Source organism: Otolemur garnettii, unplaced genomic scaffold (genome assembly GCF_000181295.1).
Source record: "Otolemur garnettii isolate 467f Iridium unplaced genomic scaffold, OtoGar3 scaffold00181, whole genome shotgun sequence".
NCBI lineage: Eukaryota > Metazoa > Chordata > Mammalia > Primates > Galagidae > Otolemur > Otolemur garnettii.
The window spans coordinates 128,499-144,675 of NW_003852576.1; the positions used below are offsets into that span (position 1 = coordinate 128,499).

Sequence of the window (16,177 nt, forward strand, 5' to 3'; positions counted from 1 at the left end):
GTTAGGCTCTCAGAAATCTCGATGAGAATTATGGGTTGAGATTTGCACATTATTTCCTTTTGGAAAACATATGTGTTCTTTTTTTAATGGTGGGGAGTATGGATTCAGTATGTAAAAGAGTTTAGATGATTCTATCCTATTACTTAAATATGTTACTGAAACTTCAGCTAAATTTCCATTGAAATGCTTGGAATTCACTGGAAACGAGAGAATTCGTCTTAATTTTAGCAGTTATAGTACATCTTTAGCTTTTTGAGTTACTAATAATGAGTTTGGATTGTGTGTAATGATCTGCACAGGAATGTAGAGGTACAGTAGAGCTTCTGTAAGTCGACCACCCATGGGACTGCAACCAAAAGGTCAACACACAGAGGTGGTCAACACAAGGAACTAGGCCTGCTGTGCATCTCTGGTCTATGCAAATTAGGTCAGCTTAGGGAGGTGGTTAACTGTGGAGGTTCTACTCTATTTCTGTGTGTAATCAAAGTTGTAAATAATGTCAGTAATGTTTCTTAAGTTTTAGGGCTTCCTAGGTTATGTACCCACTGGATATAATTAGTCCTATATTTGGTAAATACCAGTGCCTTGTTTGTGTTAAAAATCCTCTGGGAGGCGCCTGTGGCTCAGTGAATAGGGCACCGGCCCCGTATACCGAGGGTGGCGGGTTCAAACCCAGCCCCAGCAGAACTGCAACAAAAAAAAATAGCCAGGCATTGTGTCAGGCACCTGTAGTCTCAGCTACTCAGGAGGCTGAGGCAAGAGAATCATCTAAGCCCAAGAGCTGGAGGTTGCTGTGAGCTGTGACTCCAGAGTGCTCTAGTGAGGGTGATAAAGTGAGGCTCTGTCTCTAAAAAAAAAAAAAAGAAAGAAAGAAAAAGTCCTCTGATAAATAAGGTTACTGTAGGTAAAATACTACTCTTTGGGCTTGGGATTTGTCCAGGTTTTCCTCTTTCTTATTCAGGAAGTGGACAACTAACGGGTCATTTTAACGGTGCCTTCTAAGAGTAGGTGGTTCTGTTTAGCTCTCAAATCCTGCTGTGACTTGGAACTTTCCCCCCACCTATTAATATTGCTGCTGCCTTGCATTTTAACACCCGGAGTTTGCCCAGTCCCTAGGGAAGTCTTCCTAGGACTGCTTTTACAATGGCAGCCTCTGTTGCTTCTTCAAAAACTCAAATCACCACTTGGACCATCTACAGGCTAGTTATTGAATATCCACCATGTGGGGCCCTGGAGGAATAAAGCCGCTGTCCCTGCTCAGAGGAAGTAAGACCCCAGCCCCCTGCAGCCTGGCTGACTACTGGGAAAGCTTGCTTGGACCATTACTTCTTAAGACAACTGTCAGAGCCGCTAAGCAGCCTTCCTGGTTTCCCCACTTGACTTTTGATTTGGGGACCTGGGTTCCAGACCCTTCACTCTCCATGTCTAAAGACATGCCTGACCCTTTAAAGGAACATGTTAAGGCTCAGCTGACTTCAATTCACCCAGTATTAATTGAGCACCTGTGATGCGATTCCTGCAAGGAATCGGAAAATGGACAAGGACTGTGTGCCATAAGGAACTTAGAAAAGAGTCGAGAGCGTAGGACAGGTCCACTGTTCAAAGATGGTGTCTTGAGTTTGGAACTCAGGTGGGCAGTAGGCAGCCAAGAAGCAGATGGGCACAAGACAGCATCTGGCAGCACTTCACATACGTGTATCTCGTGTGCTCCTCACGGTAACCCAATGAGGAAACTGAGTCACAGAGAGGCTAGGTGACTTCTCCAAAGTCACTCATCCAGGCAGTGGCAGTGCCAAGCTCACACTGGAACCCACCTCTGAGGAAGCAGGGATTCCCCTGCTCTTCACCCTTTTCCCTGAATAAAGATGGACATCTGCAACTTAGAGTCGCTTTGTGAGATTAGCTAGAGAAGCAGTCCCTGACCTTTTTGGCCCCAGGGACCAGTTTTGTGAAAAACAATTTTTCCATGGACCAGGGATGGAGGGGAATAGTTTGAGGATGATTCAAGTGCATTACATTTATTGTGCACTTTATTTCTATTATTATACACTGTAATATAAAATGAAATAATTATACAACTGCCCCTCATACAGAATAGTGGGAGCCCTGAGCTTGTTTTCCTGCACCTAGCCCAGCCATCCTGTATTTGCAGCTGCTCCCCTAGCATCACACCTCAGCTCCATGTCAGATCATCAGTCTTTAGATTCTCATACGGAGCGTGAGACCTAGATCCCTCACGGGCACAGTTTACAGTGGAATTCCTGCTCCTGTGAGAATCTCATGTTGCTGGTGATCTGACAGGACACAGGGCTTTGGTGTGATGGGGAGCAGCTGTAAACACAGATGAAGCTTCACTCACTCATCACCACTCACCTCCTTCTGTGCAGCCCAGTTCCCAACAGGCCACAGAGTGGTACCAGTCTGCAGCCCTTGAGCTGGGGACTGCCCGGCTAGAGGATCTGTAGACCATGGATTTCTAACATATCCATGAACTGTATTTTTATCCTAATAGGTCATGGATTGACAGCAGTCAAGGAAAAAGCAGGAGCTACCCTACGGATTCACAGTGTAAATTCTGGATCTCCTGAAGGGACCCAAACTGATACTGAACACAGAGTCCCTGAAAGTGAGTGGGGTGTTTACTTAGGGTGATCTTGGACTTGGGCTTGATTACAACATGTGCACAATTAGAAGGTTTCCAAGCTAAGATCTACAAAATAAACTCTGTAAGGATTTTTTCTTCTCTTTAGTAACAGATGTGACTGCAGATCAGGGCCCTGCAGAAAGCCCACCCACCTCTCCTTCATCAGGGTCTCGGGGCATGCTGTCAGCCATCACCAATGTGGTTCAAAACACAGTAAGTCATTAGCTGCTTCCTCTCTTTCCGTGTGTTTCCCAAGGCCTTCTTTTGATATTTCTATTTACCAGTGACCTAGATACATCAGAGAAAAGATGGCCTTGCTCATAACTTTGGATTATAGGTTCTTTGATGCTTTGTGCTACAGAGTAAGCGTAACCTTGTATCCAGAATAATAAGGGCAAAATGAAATACGTTTTATGTTTAAAAGAAAGGAGTTGTTTAGAGGAATATTTTTCAGTCTGATTTAACAGTGTCCTTCCCAGCTGCAGCAAGGACAGCCTCTGGTTGTGGGGAGAGAGAACTCTTCGTCAGAGCTGGGACAGCTGTTTTTCCTAAATGGTCGGTTTCTCTTAAATTTAAAAAATCATAAAACCATTCAAATAACAAAGTACCAGTAATGAGTCAGGAATCATAGCTCAGATGTGTTTCTAAAGTATTTCCAGGCACAGATCACTGTTTTTCCCCCACCGCTATTGAATGAAGAATGACCTATTTAGTCATTCTTTAATTCATCTATAAAAACATAAACATCAGTATGTGCCAGGAGCTTGGTTAGATGCTGGACACAGACTAACAAGAGAGTACAATGTCCTAGAGGTATTAGATGTTCTAGAGGCAATGACCTAGAGGTATGAAAAGAAACCAGCACTATGGGAAACATATGAGAATGTCCTACCCAGACTTTGGGGCTTCAGGGCAAAAATATAGAAAACAACCACTCCTCCCCTTCCTACCTGAGGACCCCTGGACTGGGTAGGGTGAAGGAGAAGCAGCAAATGTGTTTGAGATGTCAGGCACCCCCATGGGGGAGTTTGTAGGACTAAGGACAGAGGGAGCTCTTCCAATGTCTGCTGTAAGACACGAATTCACAGCCTCTCTGTACAGTACAGGGCACTCTGAGTTTGTCTTGGGATCCTCACATTCCCTCCTGTGCTTTCTCCATCCTCCTTCACCCCCTTCCAGATGCCACCACCCCACCAGGTCTGCCTCCCTAAAAGTCCCCTTGTCCTTCCTTCTCCCATTTTATTTCCAATAATGTACTCCCCCACAGGATGTTAGTAGGGAATAAAGCAAATTACACAGAAGTGTGAATTACTGATATCCTTTATTTTATTTTATTTTTTAGTGTATTCCTCTTAAAACCCATTTTAAGCCTGTGGCTGAAGGAGTAGGGCTCCAACCCCATATACCACAGGTGGCAGGTTCAAACCTAGCCCCGGCCAAAAAAAAATTCCACTGTTTTGGGTGGCACCTGTGGCTCAAAGGAGTAGGTTGCCTGCCCCTTATACCGGAGGTGGCAGGTTCAAACCTGGCCCCAGCCAGAAAAAAAAAAAAAAAACATTTTAAAGCATGATTATGGATCGGCTCCCAAATCTGAAACCAAGTCTAAATGCCCAAGATGGATGTGACTAATAAGGTTTATTAATTCAATGAAATTTGATATTGCTATTTAATAATTAATGAATAATTGGGGAAATGCATATAGATAATAATATAATAAAATATAATTTATATCTTTTAATGTTTGGTGGGAAAATGCAGATGTATGCATATTGTAATTCTGGTTACACAGTCAGGGTATAAACACAGACGAGGCTGCAAAGAAACAGACACTGTTCCATTCACTTGAATAGTTTATATGAGTAAGTCTTGGTTATCTCATTTTTTTCAAGAAAACAATGGCTGACAAGGGCATTTTTCAGGGAGATAAGTCTATAATAGAACAATTTTTAAAGCCAGAATTACATGGAAATCAACCTGTCTTATTTCATGAATATACTAATTACAGCTAGTTATTGCTAGTTTCTGAAAGTATGCAAGAGCCATCTGAAATAGCCTGAGGGGCCTACACTCCAAGGCCCTAGATTAAAGAATTCTCTAGAGTGAGAGTATTTGACATTTTAATAGATTGCTCCAAATAATTCCATTACTTGGGTTAAAAATTTTTCAAATAAAAACAGCAACTGGGTCACTTATGAATGTGATGTCTGAGGTACATATCTATTCATACACACAGAGCTGCTCAAATTGTTTTCTTTTTCTTTTTCTTTTTTTAGAAACAGAATCTCTCACTCTGTTGCCCAAGCTAAAGTGCTATGGCATCACAGCTCACAGAAACCTCAACCTCTTGTCTCAGCCTTCCTAGTAGTTGGGACTACAGGCATCTGCCACAACACCCAGCTGGTTTTTCTGTGTTTAGGGATCTCTCTCTTGCTCAGGCTGGTCCCAAACTCCTGAGCTCGAGCAATTCACCTGCCTCAGCCTCCCAGAATACCAGGATTACAGGCCAACACACCCACTCAGAGTCAGTAAAATTAATCCCTAATGTGCTTTAGTTTTTTCTAAGCATCGTCTTTAATAACATTTTATGTCCTACAGATACATGCTTTTCCAAGGAAAAGAAAATAGGATTCAATAGATGATAAATATCTTGATGAGAAAACATTGTGACTTCGTATTGATTCTAATAATCAAAGATAATGACAGTGACCCAGGACTTGCTGAATGCCGTGAAATAGCAAAGCCTAAATGCCTAGTCTCATGCCATGATCTCACCTGCAGGGTAAAAGCGTCTTAACTGGAGGTCTTGACGCCTTGGAATTTATCGGCAAGAAAACCATGAACGTCCTTGCGGAAAGTGACCCGGGCTTTAAGCGGACCAAGACACTCATGGAGAGAACTGTTTCTTTGTCTCAGGTTGGATCATATACTTTTGTGGTTTTTTTCTTTCAGTTGATAAAGTAAACACATTTTTATTTATCTTTTTGAATAGGTAATTTAAAGCATATCATCCAAATTCAAATGGCACCAAAAAGTAGAGAATGAAAATTGAGAGAACCGTTAGTCCCAGATAACCTTTCCCCAGTGAAAGGGAAAGGGAGAGAGGATGGGGTGACATGTTCTAGACTGCTGGGCAGCCTGAGGAAGGCTGGGAAAGCCACAGGAGAGTTCTTCAGAAAACCTCTGACCAAGGAGTGGCCTGTGTCCCCAAACTGTCTGCCTTAGAGTACCTGCTGCACCAGTGATTGGCAGTAGGAGTCTTGGGAGGCTAAAGGGTGGATTTCAAGCCCAGCCACTGGGCCCCTTGATCACTTGTGCTCCCAGGAGTAGGAGGAGGGCTGCAGGGTGCACCTGCCCACCCTCCCCAGGGGCAATTGCAGTTGTCAGTATTTAAATGAGATCCCATGGCTCGGAACAGCATGGAGGCCTTGCAGGGAGTGATGAATGCCTCATTTCAGATATAATTGGAAGATAGACCCAGATTTCCTGATGGAGGGAAAGTGACGTGTGAGATAAAAGCATCATCAAGGATGCTCTAAGGTCTTTTAAATAGCTGGGAGGATGGCACTCCCATCCACTGAGATAGGGAAGTCTGTTATATTTTTCCTTTATACACTAAAGAATGTGTAACTATAGAAACAAGAAATGTACATACATGAACAACTTAAATTGCTCACGTGTGCTATCCCAGTGGAACAGGGCACACTCTTAGAATACCACAGACAGGGTGATACGGGGATTCCACTGATGTCAGTCTCCATGGCTTCCCTCTCTCAGGAATTCTTCTAGGCCAGAATCCCTCACCATTGTTGAAACACATCTTCTTTTCTTTTCTAGAGGGACAATAAATAGAACTGGTATCTCTCCCTAAGCTGTTTATCCTTCAGGCAGTTTTAATTTCACTCCATCTTTGAGTGAATCCTACTCATTCCAGAGCGACATTCTCCTTTCCCCTTCCATTCCATCCCTTCTTCCCTCTATCCCAAAATACATATTGACAAATGAAGGCTGGTATACAGAAAAGAGGCAATTTCAGTGTCACTTTGTTATTTTATTTTACCCCCACCAAGTCTTGAGATGAGTGGGGGTAGTAGGGTTTTATTGCAAGTGTTAAAAATTCCCAGTGCTGATTTCATTGGTTTTTTTGTAAACCTTTAAAATTCAGAGCCTGTACTAATTTAGACTTAAAGACAGACAAGAGGCTTGGCGCCCATAGCACAATGGTTACGGCACCAGCCACATACACCAAGGGTGGAGTGTTCGAACCCGGCCCAAGCCAGCTAAACAACAATGACCAATGCAACAAAAAATAGCTGGTCGTTGTGATAGGCACTTATAGTGCCAGCAACTTGGGAGGCTGAGGCAAGAGAATCGCTTGAGCCCAAGAGTTTGAGGTTGCTGTGAGCCACGATGCCACAGCACTCTACCAAAGGTGACATAGTAAGACTCTGTCTCAAGAAAAAAAAAAAAAGACAAGAGAGAGAATTCTCTCTGCAGCCCCGTGTGTTCTTAGTTAGCAACCTCAAGAACCCAAAAGGACAATAAAAACCAAAGTCTATTGGTCAGTGTCTTCCTGCTTGTGACCTTGTAGTGGTGGCCGGGGCATTTATGGCACTGCCACTGAAATTAAAGAACCCTATAAAGTTAATGCCCTAGTAAACTTAATGAGTAATCAAATAAAAGACACTTAGAATCAAAGAAAGCAAGTACAAAAAATTGGGAGTGACTGATGGACTTGGGTTCATTTTGTTGTCTTTTTATTTAATCACCAAAAAAATGAGGAAAATTATTAATATGGCCAGGAACTCGGTTCACCATTAATACTTTTAGAAACCAGCCTAAGAATTTATAAGCAAATAGCCTTAATTGTATTAAGCATCTGATGACAAATACATTATGATTTTGGATTTATTAATTTTTTTCATTGAAGATATTCTTGCACACATAATTTCAAAAACAGTAAACCTCAGATCAAATTAGACCAGCTGATTTCTGCTTTGAAGTCTGCCTAGGTGCAAAGTTGCAATTAATCCTCTCACAGGGGATGAGACTTTCCCAGCATACATAAAAGTAATCCATTATAGAACACTTAGGCATTTTAAAAAATGAGTAAGTCAGCCACACACGTGGGAACCACCGTTAAACTTCTAGTGCACTTCTTATTCCCAGGCATAGAATTTTTGCTTTGTTTTGCCTTATGCATAATGAACACAGAAAATTCAAAGTGGAACATTATGTCAAAATTATCAGTAGCATCAATCAAAAATTCATTTTCAGAAATGTCCTAGTGACCAAAATCTACCCTTTTTTAATATGAAGTCAGTGCTCCCCATCCTGTCCCCGGCTTACATGGGAAAGGGGGCTTGTAAGCCTGGATCCTCTGTACAGATGTTATGCATTTCTGCAGATGTTAAGGGAAGCCAAGGAGAAAGAAAAGCAGAGGCTGGCACAGCAGCTCACGGTGGAGAGGACTGCGCACTATGGGATGCTGTTTGACGAATATCAAGGTTTGTCACACCTGGAAGCCTTGGAAATTTTGTCCAATGAAAGTGAAAGCAAGGTACGTCTGCACCGCTTGTTGGAAGCAGCATGCCCTATGGCCGCGGTTCTCAGCCTGTCGCCTAATATCTGATTTGTTACAGCTATGAAGTAGCAACAAAAATAATTTTATGGTTGGGGGTCACCCGACATGGGGAACTGTATTGAAAGGTCGCGGCCTTAGGAAGGTTGAGAACCACTGCTCTGCAGTATGTTTTCTAAACGTGAAAGATGCTGGACGAACCTGCCACTAAGATATCTCATTTTTAGAGCCTCGTCATTGTTGTGCTGAGATCACAACAGCCTGATGACCCTCAAGCTCCATATCATCTCCTGTCTGTCCTGTGCCAACTTATCACCCCTCCCCAATGCCATGAAAACCAGTGCAAGAAGAGTGACCACCACCCCAGCATCAGGCTCCTCCTGGCCCTTGGCCTCCCTAGGGTGACACAGTCCTCAGATCAAAGAAGCCCCACCAACCCGCATCTTTACTCCTACCCAGTAAAAACAAAGCACCTGTTACTTCTTTTAGACTGTAAGATTTTGATGTATTTGTGTTCTGGTCTATATAGTTATTTATTTGGCCCTCTGTTAGAATGCCTGGGCTACAAGGGGCAGGAATGTCCTATGGGGTGTATCTTATTTACATGACACTTATTCAGTCAGGATTTTTTTTTTCGAGAGACAGAGTCTCACTTTGTTGCCCTGGGTAGAGTGCTGTGGTATCACTGCTCACAGCAACCTCCAACTCCTGGGCTTAGGCAATTCTCTTGCCTCAACCTCCCAAGTAGCTGGGATTACAGGCACCAACCACAACACCTGGCTATTTTTTTGTTGCAGTTTGGCCAGGGCTGGTCCAAACCGGCCCCCATGGTATATGGGGCCAGTGCCCTACTCACTGAGCCACAGGTGCTGCCCTAGTCACCATTTTAAACACTATGAAATTATAAACTCAATTGTTTATATGGCTCTTTTGAGGGGCTGTCAGCCTGACTGTACTCTGGGGTCATTTTCTAGTGGAGGCCACAGGGCAGTACCCACTGGAACTCCTTTAAGGGCGAAGCTGCAGGCCATCCTGGAGACACTCACTGCAGAGAGCAGGTCCTCTGACAGGAAGCTGAACTTGGCAGTGAGCCTTACAATGGAGAAGTAATTTTTGGCTCTCTGAGCGTTGTCTCCTTATGTTTGGACTTAGCGAAGGCAGAGCCACTCCTGAAGCTGCCTGAGCAGGGAAGGATAACCTGGGCCATGTAACCGACAAACAGGCACCAGACCGGATGGAGACACCCTTCCTGACCCCAGACTGTCAGGTTATTTGTCACTCTCTGCGTTCATTTCCTTTTTGTTATCCATGAACCTTTGATGAAAGTCTTGTGGTTATAACTGTCCAAGGATAACTTTCAAAACAAAAAAAGGGCAAAATTATGACTGTCATACAAAATGACCATGTGTTCAAGAATTTACTTAGCTCATTAATTAAATGAGAGAACCAGACAGCTATTATAACCATTTCAAAGGGAAAGCCAAAGAAGCACAATTGTATACAGAGTAAAGGAGTGTTAGCGTGGACTGAACAGACCCGGTCTCTCCGCGGCAGGAGCTCTCTCCCTGCCACACAGGAGTCATCCACATTTTGCCCTGCTATCAGCTCTCTACAATTTAGAATTGTAAAATTACTCCATAGATTTCAGAATCTGATAATCCAGGATGGTATTAGTCTAGAAAACGCAGTTCTCCACTGAAGCACAGTTTTTTCCCTACAAAAGTGAGGTCTAGAGTCAGATGTGATATTATTAAACACCACTCGGTAGCTATGTGATTTTGGACCCCTATTCCTTCGATATCCTTACTTGGAAATGGGAATAATAATGAAAGCTACATCACAGGATTACTAATAGAATCAAATGAGATGATCTATGTGAAGCTAGTAGCAGCACGCCTAAAACATAATGGGCACTCAACGAGGTACACAGAATGTCGATGACACTTCATTTTTATATGTATTCTTATGTTGTGTTTGTTATTATTAAAAATATAACAAAGGTCAGGTTTGGTGGTTCACACCTATAATCCCAGTGCTTTGGAAGGCCAAGGCAGAAGGATCACTGGAGGCCAGGAGTTCAAGACCAGCCTGAGTGACATAGTAAGACCCTGTCTCTACAAAAATTAAAAATATATGTATTACAAGGGAATATGGTCACCCCATAAAAAACATTACAAGCTATTATAGTAGACAGACATTTCATTCTGGCTGCTTCTAGCACAGATTTCAGTTACGTAACAGCCCCAGGCCCCTTTGGAAAGGAGCCTCAAAGGACTTATGTTGCTGGGAAGGACATTTGGTCCTTGGAGGGATCTATTTCCTTCTGTTTGCACACTGCTCCCGTAAGCTCTGCTTTCTTTCCCTAGCCTGGAGATTTCCGTGGTATTCATAGTGAGGAATGCAGAATTTTTTCTTGACTTAGTAAGGATAATGACTGGGTGCTATAATAATCAATCCTAAAAATGTATGGGTCCAAAGCAGTAGAATTTATTTTTATGTCCTATAACACTCCCAGATACGGGCGCCTGGTCATCAGGTGGCTTTCCTGCATTTGGGGATGAGGAGCCAGGGTCTGTCCACCTCATGGCGCCGCTACACCCCTCCCAATGTACACAGACCTCTAGCAAAAATACAAATAGAGACCTAGACTGGGGTTGCCAGATTTAGAAAATTAAAAAATACAGCCTGACTAGTTACATTTTAACTTTAGATAAACAGTAATTTTTTTTTAGTATGCATATGTCCTATAGAATATTTGGGACATACAGTTATACTGAGAAAATATTCACTGTTTATCTGAAATTCAAGTTTAGCTAGGCATCCTGTATTTTACTTGGCAACCCTACACACACCAAATATTTAAAAGTTAAAGAACTTTTGAAACCAACTGTTAAAGAAAATATATTCTGCCTCTCACTGTGATGGATATCCTTTCCTGATGACCTGGAAGGCCAGCTTTCCGCTTAGAATTCCCAGACTCCTCAAATCTCCACACTACCCCCTTCAGCCTGTCTCTCCCTATGTCTCCAGCTCTGTCTCTCGCCTCAGGGAACCTTGTGTGCACATCTGAGGGTGCCCTAGTTCAAGCCCCACCATACCCCCTGCAAACAGTCATTCTCGGCTGTCCCATGGGCCTGGGGATACCCAGTGGTGTGGGCAGCCTCAAGGAGTATAGCCTAGGCAAGAGGCCCACACAGCCCATGAAAGGGAAGCTTTGTAACCTGGAGAACGTTCCAGAAGAAGGAGTGTGGACTCTGGTGGGCACATCCTTTGGGCCCTGTGGAGTCCCTGTGTCCAAGTCTAAAGGCAGTATCAGATTTCACTGTCCCCTAGGGCACTGTTATCCTCTGAAGTTCATCAGCATACTAAAAGGAGGGGATACTCCCTTTTTTTTATAGTCTTGGCCCAGAAATGCTGCACATCATCCCTGCTGACACTCCATTGGCTAAAACCCAGATGCGGTAATGGAGATGTAAGGAATCCTTATCATTACCATTTGACTAGATCGATTCTAGGATGGCTACAGCATGGCAAGGTGGTGTTCAATAAAGTTAAAAAATCACAATCCTTTTGATTGCCATTATACTCACTTGTTAAATAGTAAACAAACATCAAAATCAAGAAAATCTTCAAAATGGCAGCACACGCCACCTTTCAAGGAAAGGATTTATAAGGTGGACTGTCTACCCTTGTGTCTGAGACACTTAACACAGTGCCAAGCTATAGCCAGCATATGTACATTGAGGAGGGCGTGACTACTTATTTTTATTATTGGAGGGTATGATTACTTATTATTTATTATTGGACTGAACTGAAGATTCAGTGCATGTTGCCTTGGCATGATGGAATGAACTGGTCCTCCTAGGAGGAAACAAACAAGATGCTGTAATAGAAAGATGCTAACAAAAGAGTCCCAGACTAAAAGAACCCTACCGGGCTGCCAAAATATAAACCCATGCGTTCCCTCTGGGAAGGTTGCCATCACCAGAAGAACATGGGAAACCAGAATGTTCCAGGCATCTGCATGTATTTTCACTAAGCATTGTATTCAGACACATTTATTCAATAATTACTATTAGAAAACTGCTGTTTAGAAAACAGATGTGAAGCGCAGCAAGATGATGTGTACATGTCTGGGACTCTAACGCCAAAACATGAGAATGTGAGCTGCAGTGAAGACTCCGAGGTCAGGGCAGAGAGAAGAGGCCTGCAGCCGGCTGGCAGGGCTCCTTTGTTTCCATGGGGTGAACTCTCTGCTGATGGGTTTTGTGTTGACGACTTCCTTCCGGATTCCCCCCATAGCTCTGCTCCGGTGTGTTATGGAGATACACATTAGCCACTGTTAGAACAATGGCATCTTGGCTTCCCAGTGCCCTCCCTGGCCCTGTCACTCATCCCAATGTGCCCATCTACTACCAGAATGAGTATTCAAATTCATTCCAAAGGCGAATGCAGCCCCTCACCTGGCTCTCCCTCCAGAGCAAGTGTTAGGCCTAAAGAACAAAAAAAAACGTAACTGCTTCACAGGCATACTTCACTTGTTACATGGTGCTCCGTGCCCTTTGACTGTTTTGGAAAGTCTGACTGGCCCTCTGCACAAATGATTTTTTTTTTTACATATGTATGTGTTCATTGGGTTTCCACTTTTTGCCTTTAGAAAATTAAAAAGGCTTAAAATTTAATAACAATAACAATGTTTAAGATAAGGACTTGTAAAGAACGAAGATAAATACATTCAAAAAAGAAATCAGATGATTGCTGCATCGAAATATTAAGTAATAATAATAATGTAAAGAAAGTAACATTCACTTTGTCAAATAGGAGTATGTCTACCACAGAATGCTTTGACTCTGAGGTTCAGCACGGAGTCATCAGTTAACTTATTATTTTTTTCCATAATTATTGTCTGTACAAATAATTTTTGAGTGGATACAGAGGACAGTTTCAAAAGAGGGGTCCTGAAGACAGAGAGCAGAGGTGACGTTAATCCAAGTGTCAGCTCCTCTGTGAAGTCTTCCTGCACACCCTCTCCCTTCCCCAGCGCCCCCGGTGTGCCCTCCACTCCCATCTGTCATGGCCATTCTTGGTTGACACAGGCCCGTGTCGCCCAGACAGCAAGATCTGGGAGAAGGAAAATGTGTCTTGGGCATGTCGATAGGATGACTGACATCTAGCAAGTGTATATGTGGACAGATAATACCTATTTATATCTTTACGTGTGTATACACACACACATTTAAATATTTTAAGGACATTATTTAACCCTCAAAACAAGTGTCTAAGGTCAATGTAGTTAATTCCCATCTTAGAGACAAGGAAGCTGAGGTAACTTCAATAAGTTACCCAAGGTCATAGGAAGTGTGGAGCTGACGTTCAGTCCCAGAGTTGACACCCAGTGTGACGGAAGAGCTACCGCCCCCATTTATTTAGCTTCTACTGTGTACACTTGTGCAATGTATTTCATATTCTTTGTCTCATTTGCCCCACAAAGGATCTTACTATAAATATAAGAAAAGCCCGAGAGCTTATGTGCCTTGCCCAGATTGCACAGTTGATAGGCAGTAAAGCCAGCATTCAACTCAGCGTTCCCTCCACACACAGTCACCTCCGTCCTGGGGAAAGTGGGGACAGCTGTATGTAAACGTTATTAATGAGAAGATACAATGACAGTTATGCTGACCTATTTCTTTTTTCAGGTTCAGTCATTTTTAGCATCGCTTGATGGAGAGAAGCTGGAACTCTTAAAAAATGACCTAATTTCCATTAAAGACATCTTTGCAGCCAAAGAATTAGAGAATGAAGAGAATCAAGAAGAAGAAGGTAAAGGGAAAAAAGTTAAATAGCAAGACTATTGGTTGGCATAATAAATAAGGAAATAGCAAGACAACCGGTTGGCATAATCCTGATAAAACTGCTGCTAACAAGCACAGCCCTTTAAAGTGCAGGGCAGAATTATTTAATTCAAGTGTTCACTCTCTGTGCTTCTAAAACACCCTTTGCATCTGTGCTTGTCACGGGGGCTGGTCACATTGATTTATAATCCTCTTTTTCACTGGGAGGAAACGCCTGTTATTTCTCTGCTGTTCTGGCACAATCCTTGGCACTTCACAGGCACTTAAAAGAAGTGTGTATGGTTGAGTGAGCCAAGAGCACAGTGTGCTAAACAGGGCCCGGATGGCCAGAGTTTTTGTCCCAGTTCTAATTTTTATCTGTTTGTGAAAGTTGTTTTACATGTTGCCCATGTTGTTGCCCAGGTTGATGATGGGCAAAACTTTCAATGATTTCTTTGCAAGTTTTTCTTATTCCTTTTAATTTACATGTGTAGGAGTAGGATGTATTAGTGTCCTGCACTTTAACTAAAAAGTAAAGTTCTGACAAAGGCTGTACCATTTTTCCTCAGTGCAACAGGATGTGACATGTCAGGTTGGCAATAACTGAAGTGACACCCAGATACACACTTCCCAGTAATCTTCCAGCCAGATAATGAACTTGATCCCTAGGAGACTAGATTCTAGTTTCTAAGAAGCAAAGCTTCCTTCAGAAGAGAAAAATTATTTCCAAATTTGGGCATGCTTAATGATTGCCTTAGGTTGTCTATTTGAGAGTGAAAGCGAGTAAACCCTTTGTTATGTACATGGAGAGTGATTTCTTACTGGTGACACAGCCAAACGCAGCCCACAGTTATTGCATGGAGATTGTGCTGAAAGCTCCAGCAACCAGAGACACAAGGCTGTCTCATCTAGAACCACAGGAAGGGTCCACTCTTTTAGCTGTATGGCCTTAAAGAGGTTATGTAACCTTTCTGGAAACTCAGCATCTAATGTTGTAAAATGGAGACAATGATACATATTCCTAAGGGCTGTTTATATATGTTAGATAATATGTATAAGCACACGTATTACAGTGCCTGGCACACAAAACTGCTCAGAAATGTTAGCTGTCGTTATTATTTAAAGTGCTAACACAAGGTCAGGAAAATACAAAGGTGCAATAAATTGCAGGTTTTATTTATTATTCTGCTTGTTATTACCCACGATGCAAAGTAATAATAATGTGCCTTCATAAATTTCTGGCAGTATTTTGTGCCCAAGTGTCTTAGACCTTTTTATCGAAGTTCAAACACAAGAGTTCAAATGCTTGAACCTCAATGCTCAGGGCAAAATTATTCTAAGCATTCATAAACTGTCATTTAAACACCATTTCCCTATTTAGCCCACATGCTGCCTTATGTGCTTTCAGTTAATGAGATTTATGCTTATTGCATCAAAATAAAAGAATCAATTATATGGAAGCATAGAAAGAGGTCAGTATCAAAATACAGTTGGGGAATAATGTTTTCAAGCATTTGTATGTTTCTGCAGAAGTCACGAAGGATGACAGTCTTGTCTTTTTTTTTTTCCCTAATGAAGAAACTAAAACACTAGCTGTCAAAAGTCATGCAGCTTGCTGTGTGGATTCAAGATGAATTAGTAGATGCTCCTATCCCAAACTAGCAATTCCCTAAAAGAATCAGGCTGTTAATTCTTCAACTCTTGTGATGCTTGAGGTTGACCTTGGTTCTAGGAAGGATGTCACTTAGGATAAAAAGAATATCCCAAATTCTCCCCTGACAATAAAGAGATATTGTTGACAGTGCAAGTTAAAGCAGTAATACATCCCCACTTGGTGCTATTCCTTAGGAAGCAAACTTGATTCAGTGCTATTAAATAGAACATGTTGCTATAGTTGATATATACCAGTTGTTTATTTTGTTTGTTTGTTTGTTTGTTTTGAGATAGTCTCACTCTATTGCCCCAGGCTACAGCGTGGCTGTGTCACAGTTCAGAAGCAACCTCAAACTCCTGGGCTCAAGCAATCCTCTTGCCTCAGCTTCTTTGTACCAGTCCTATTGTAAACTTTTAATAAATAGGGATTTGTGAATAGCTCACACACACAGGTACATACACAGAGACAAA

General features: G+C 42.4%; 1 protein-coding gene across 1 annotated transcript in view; it reads left to right on the forward strand.

Annotated features, from left to right (window-relative positions):
- Positions 1-16,177, forward strand: part of FAM114A1 (family with sequence similarity 114 member A1) — a 57,370-nt gene that overhangs the window by 20,521 nt on the left and 20,672 nt on the right. The window contains exons 3-7 of the mRNA XM_003800679.1: positions 2,513-2,626; positions 2,751-2,857; positions 5,423-5,557; positions 8,049-8,201; positions 13,919-14,042. Of these exons, the coding sequence (XP_003800727.1) occupies positions 2,513-2,626; positions 2,751-2,857; positions 5,423-5,557; positions 8,049-8,201; positions 13,919-14,042 (633 nt within the window). The remainder of the gene's footprint in view (positions 1-2,512; positions 2,627-2,750; positions 2,858-5,422; positions 5,558-8,048; positions 8,202-13,918; positions 14,043-16,177) is intronic.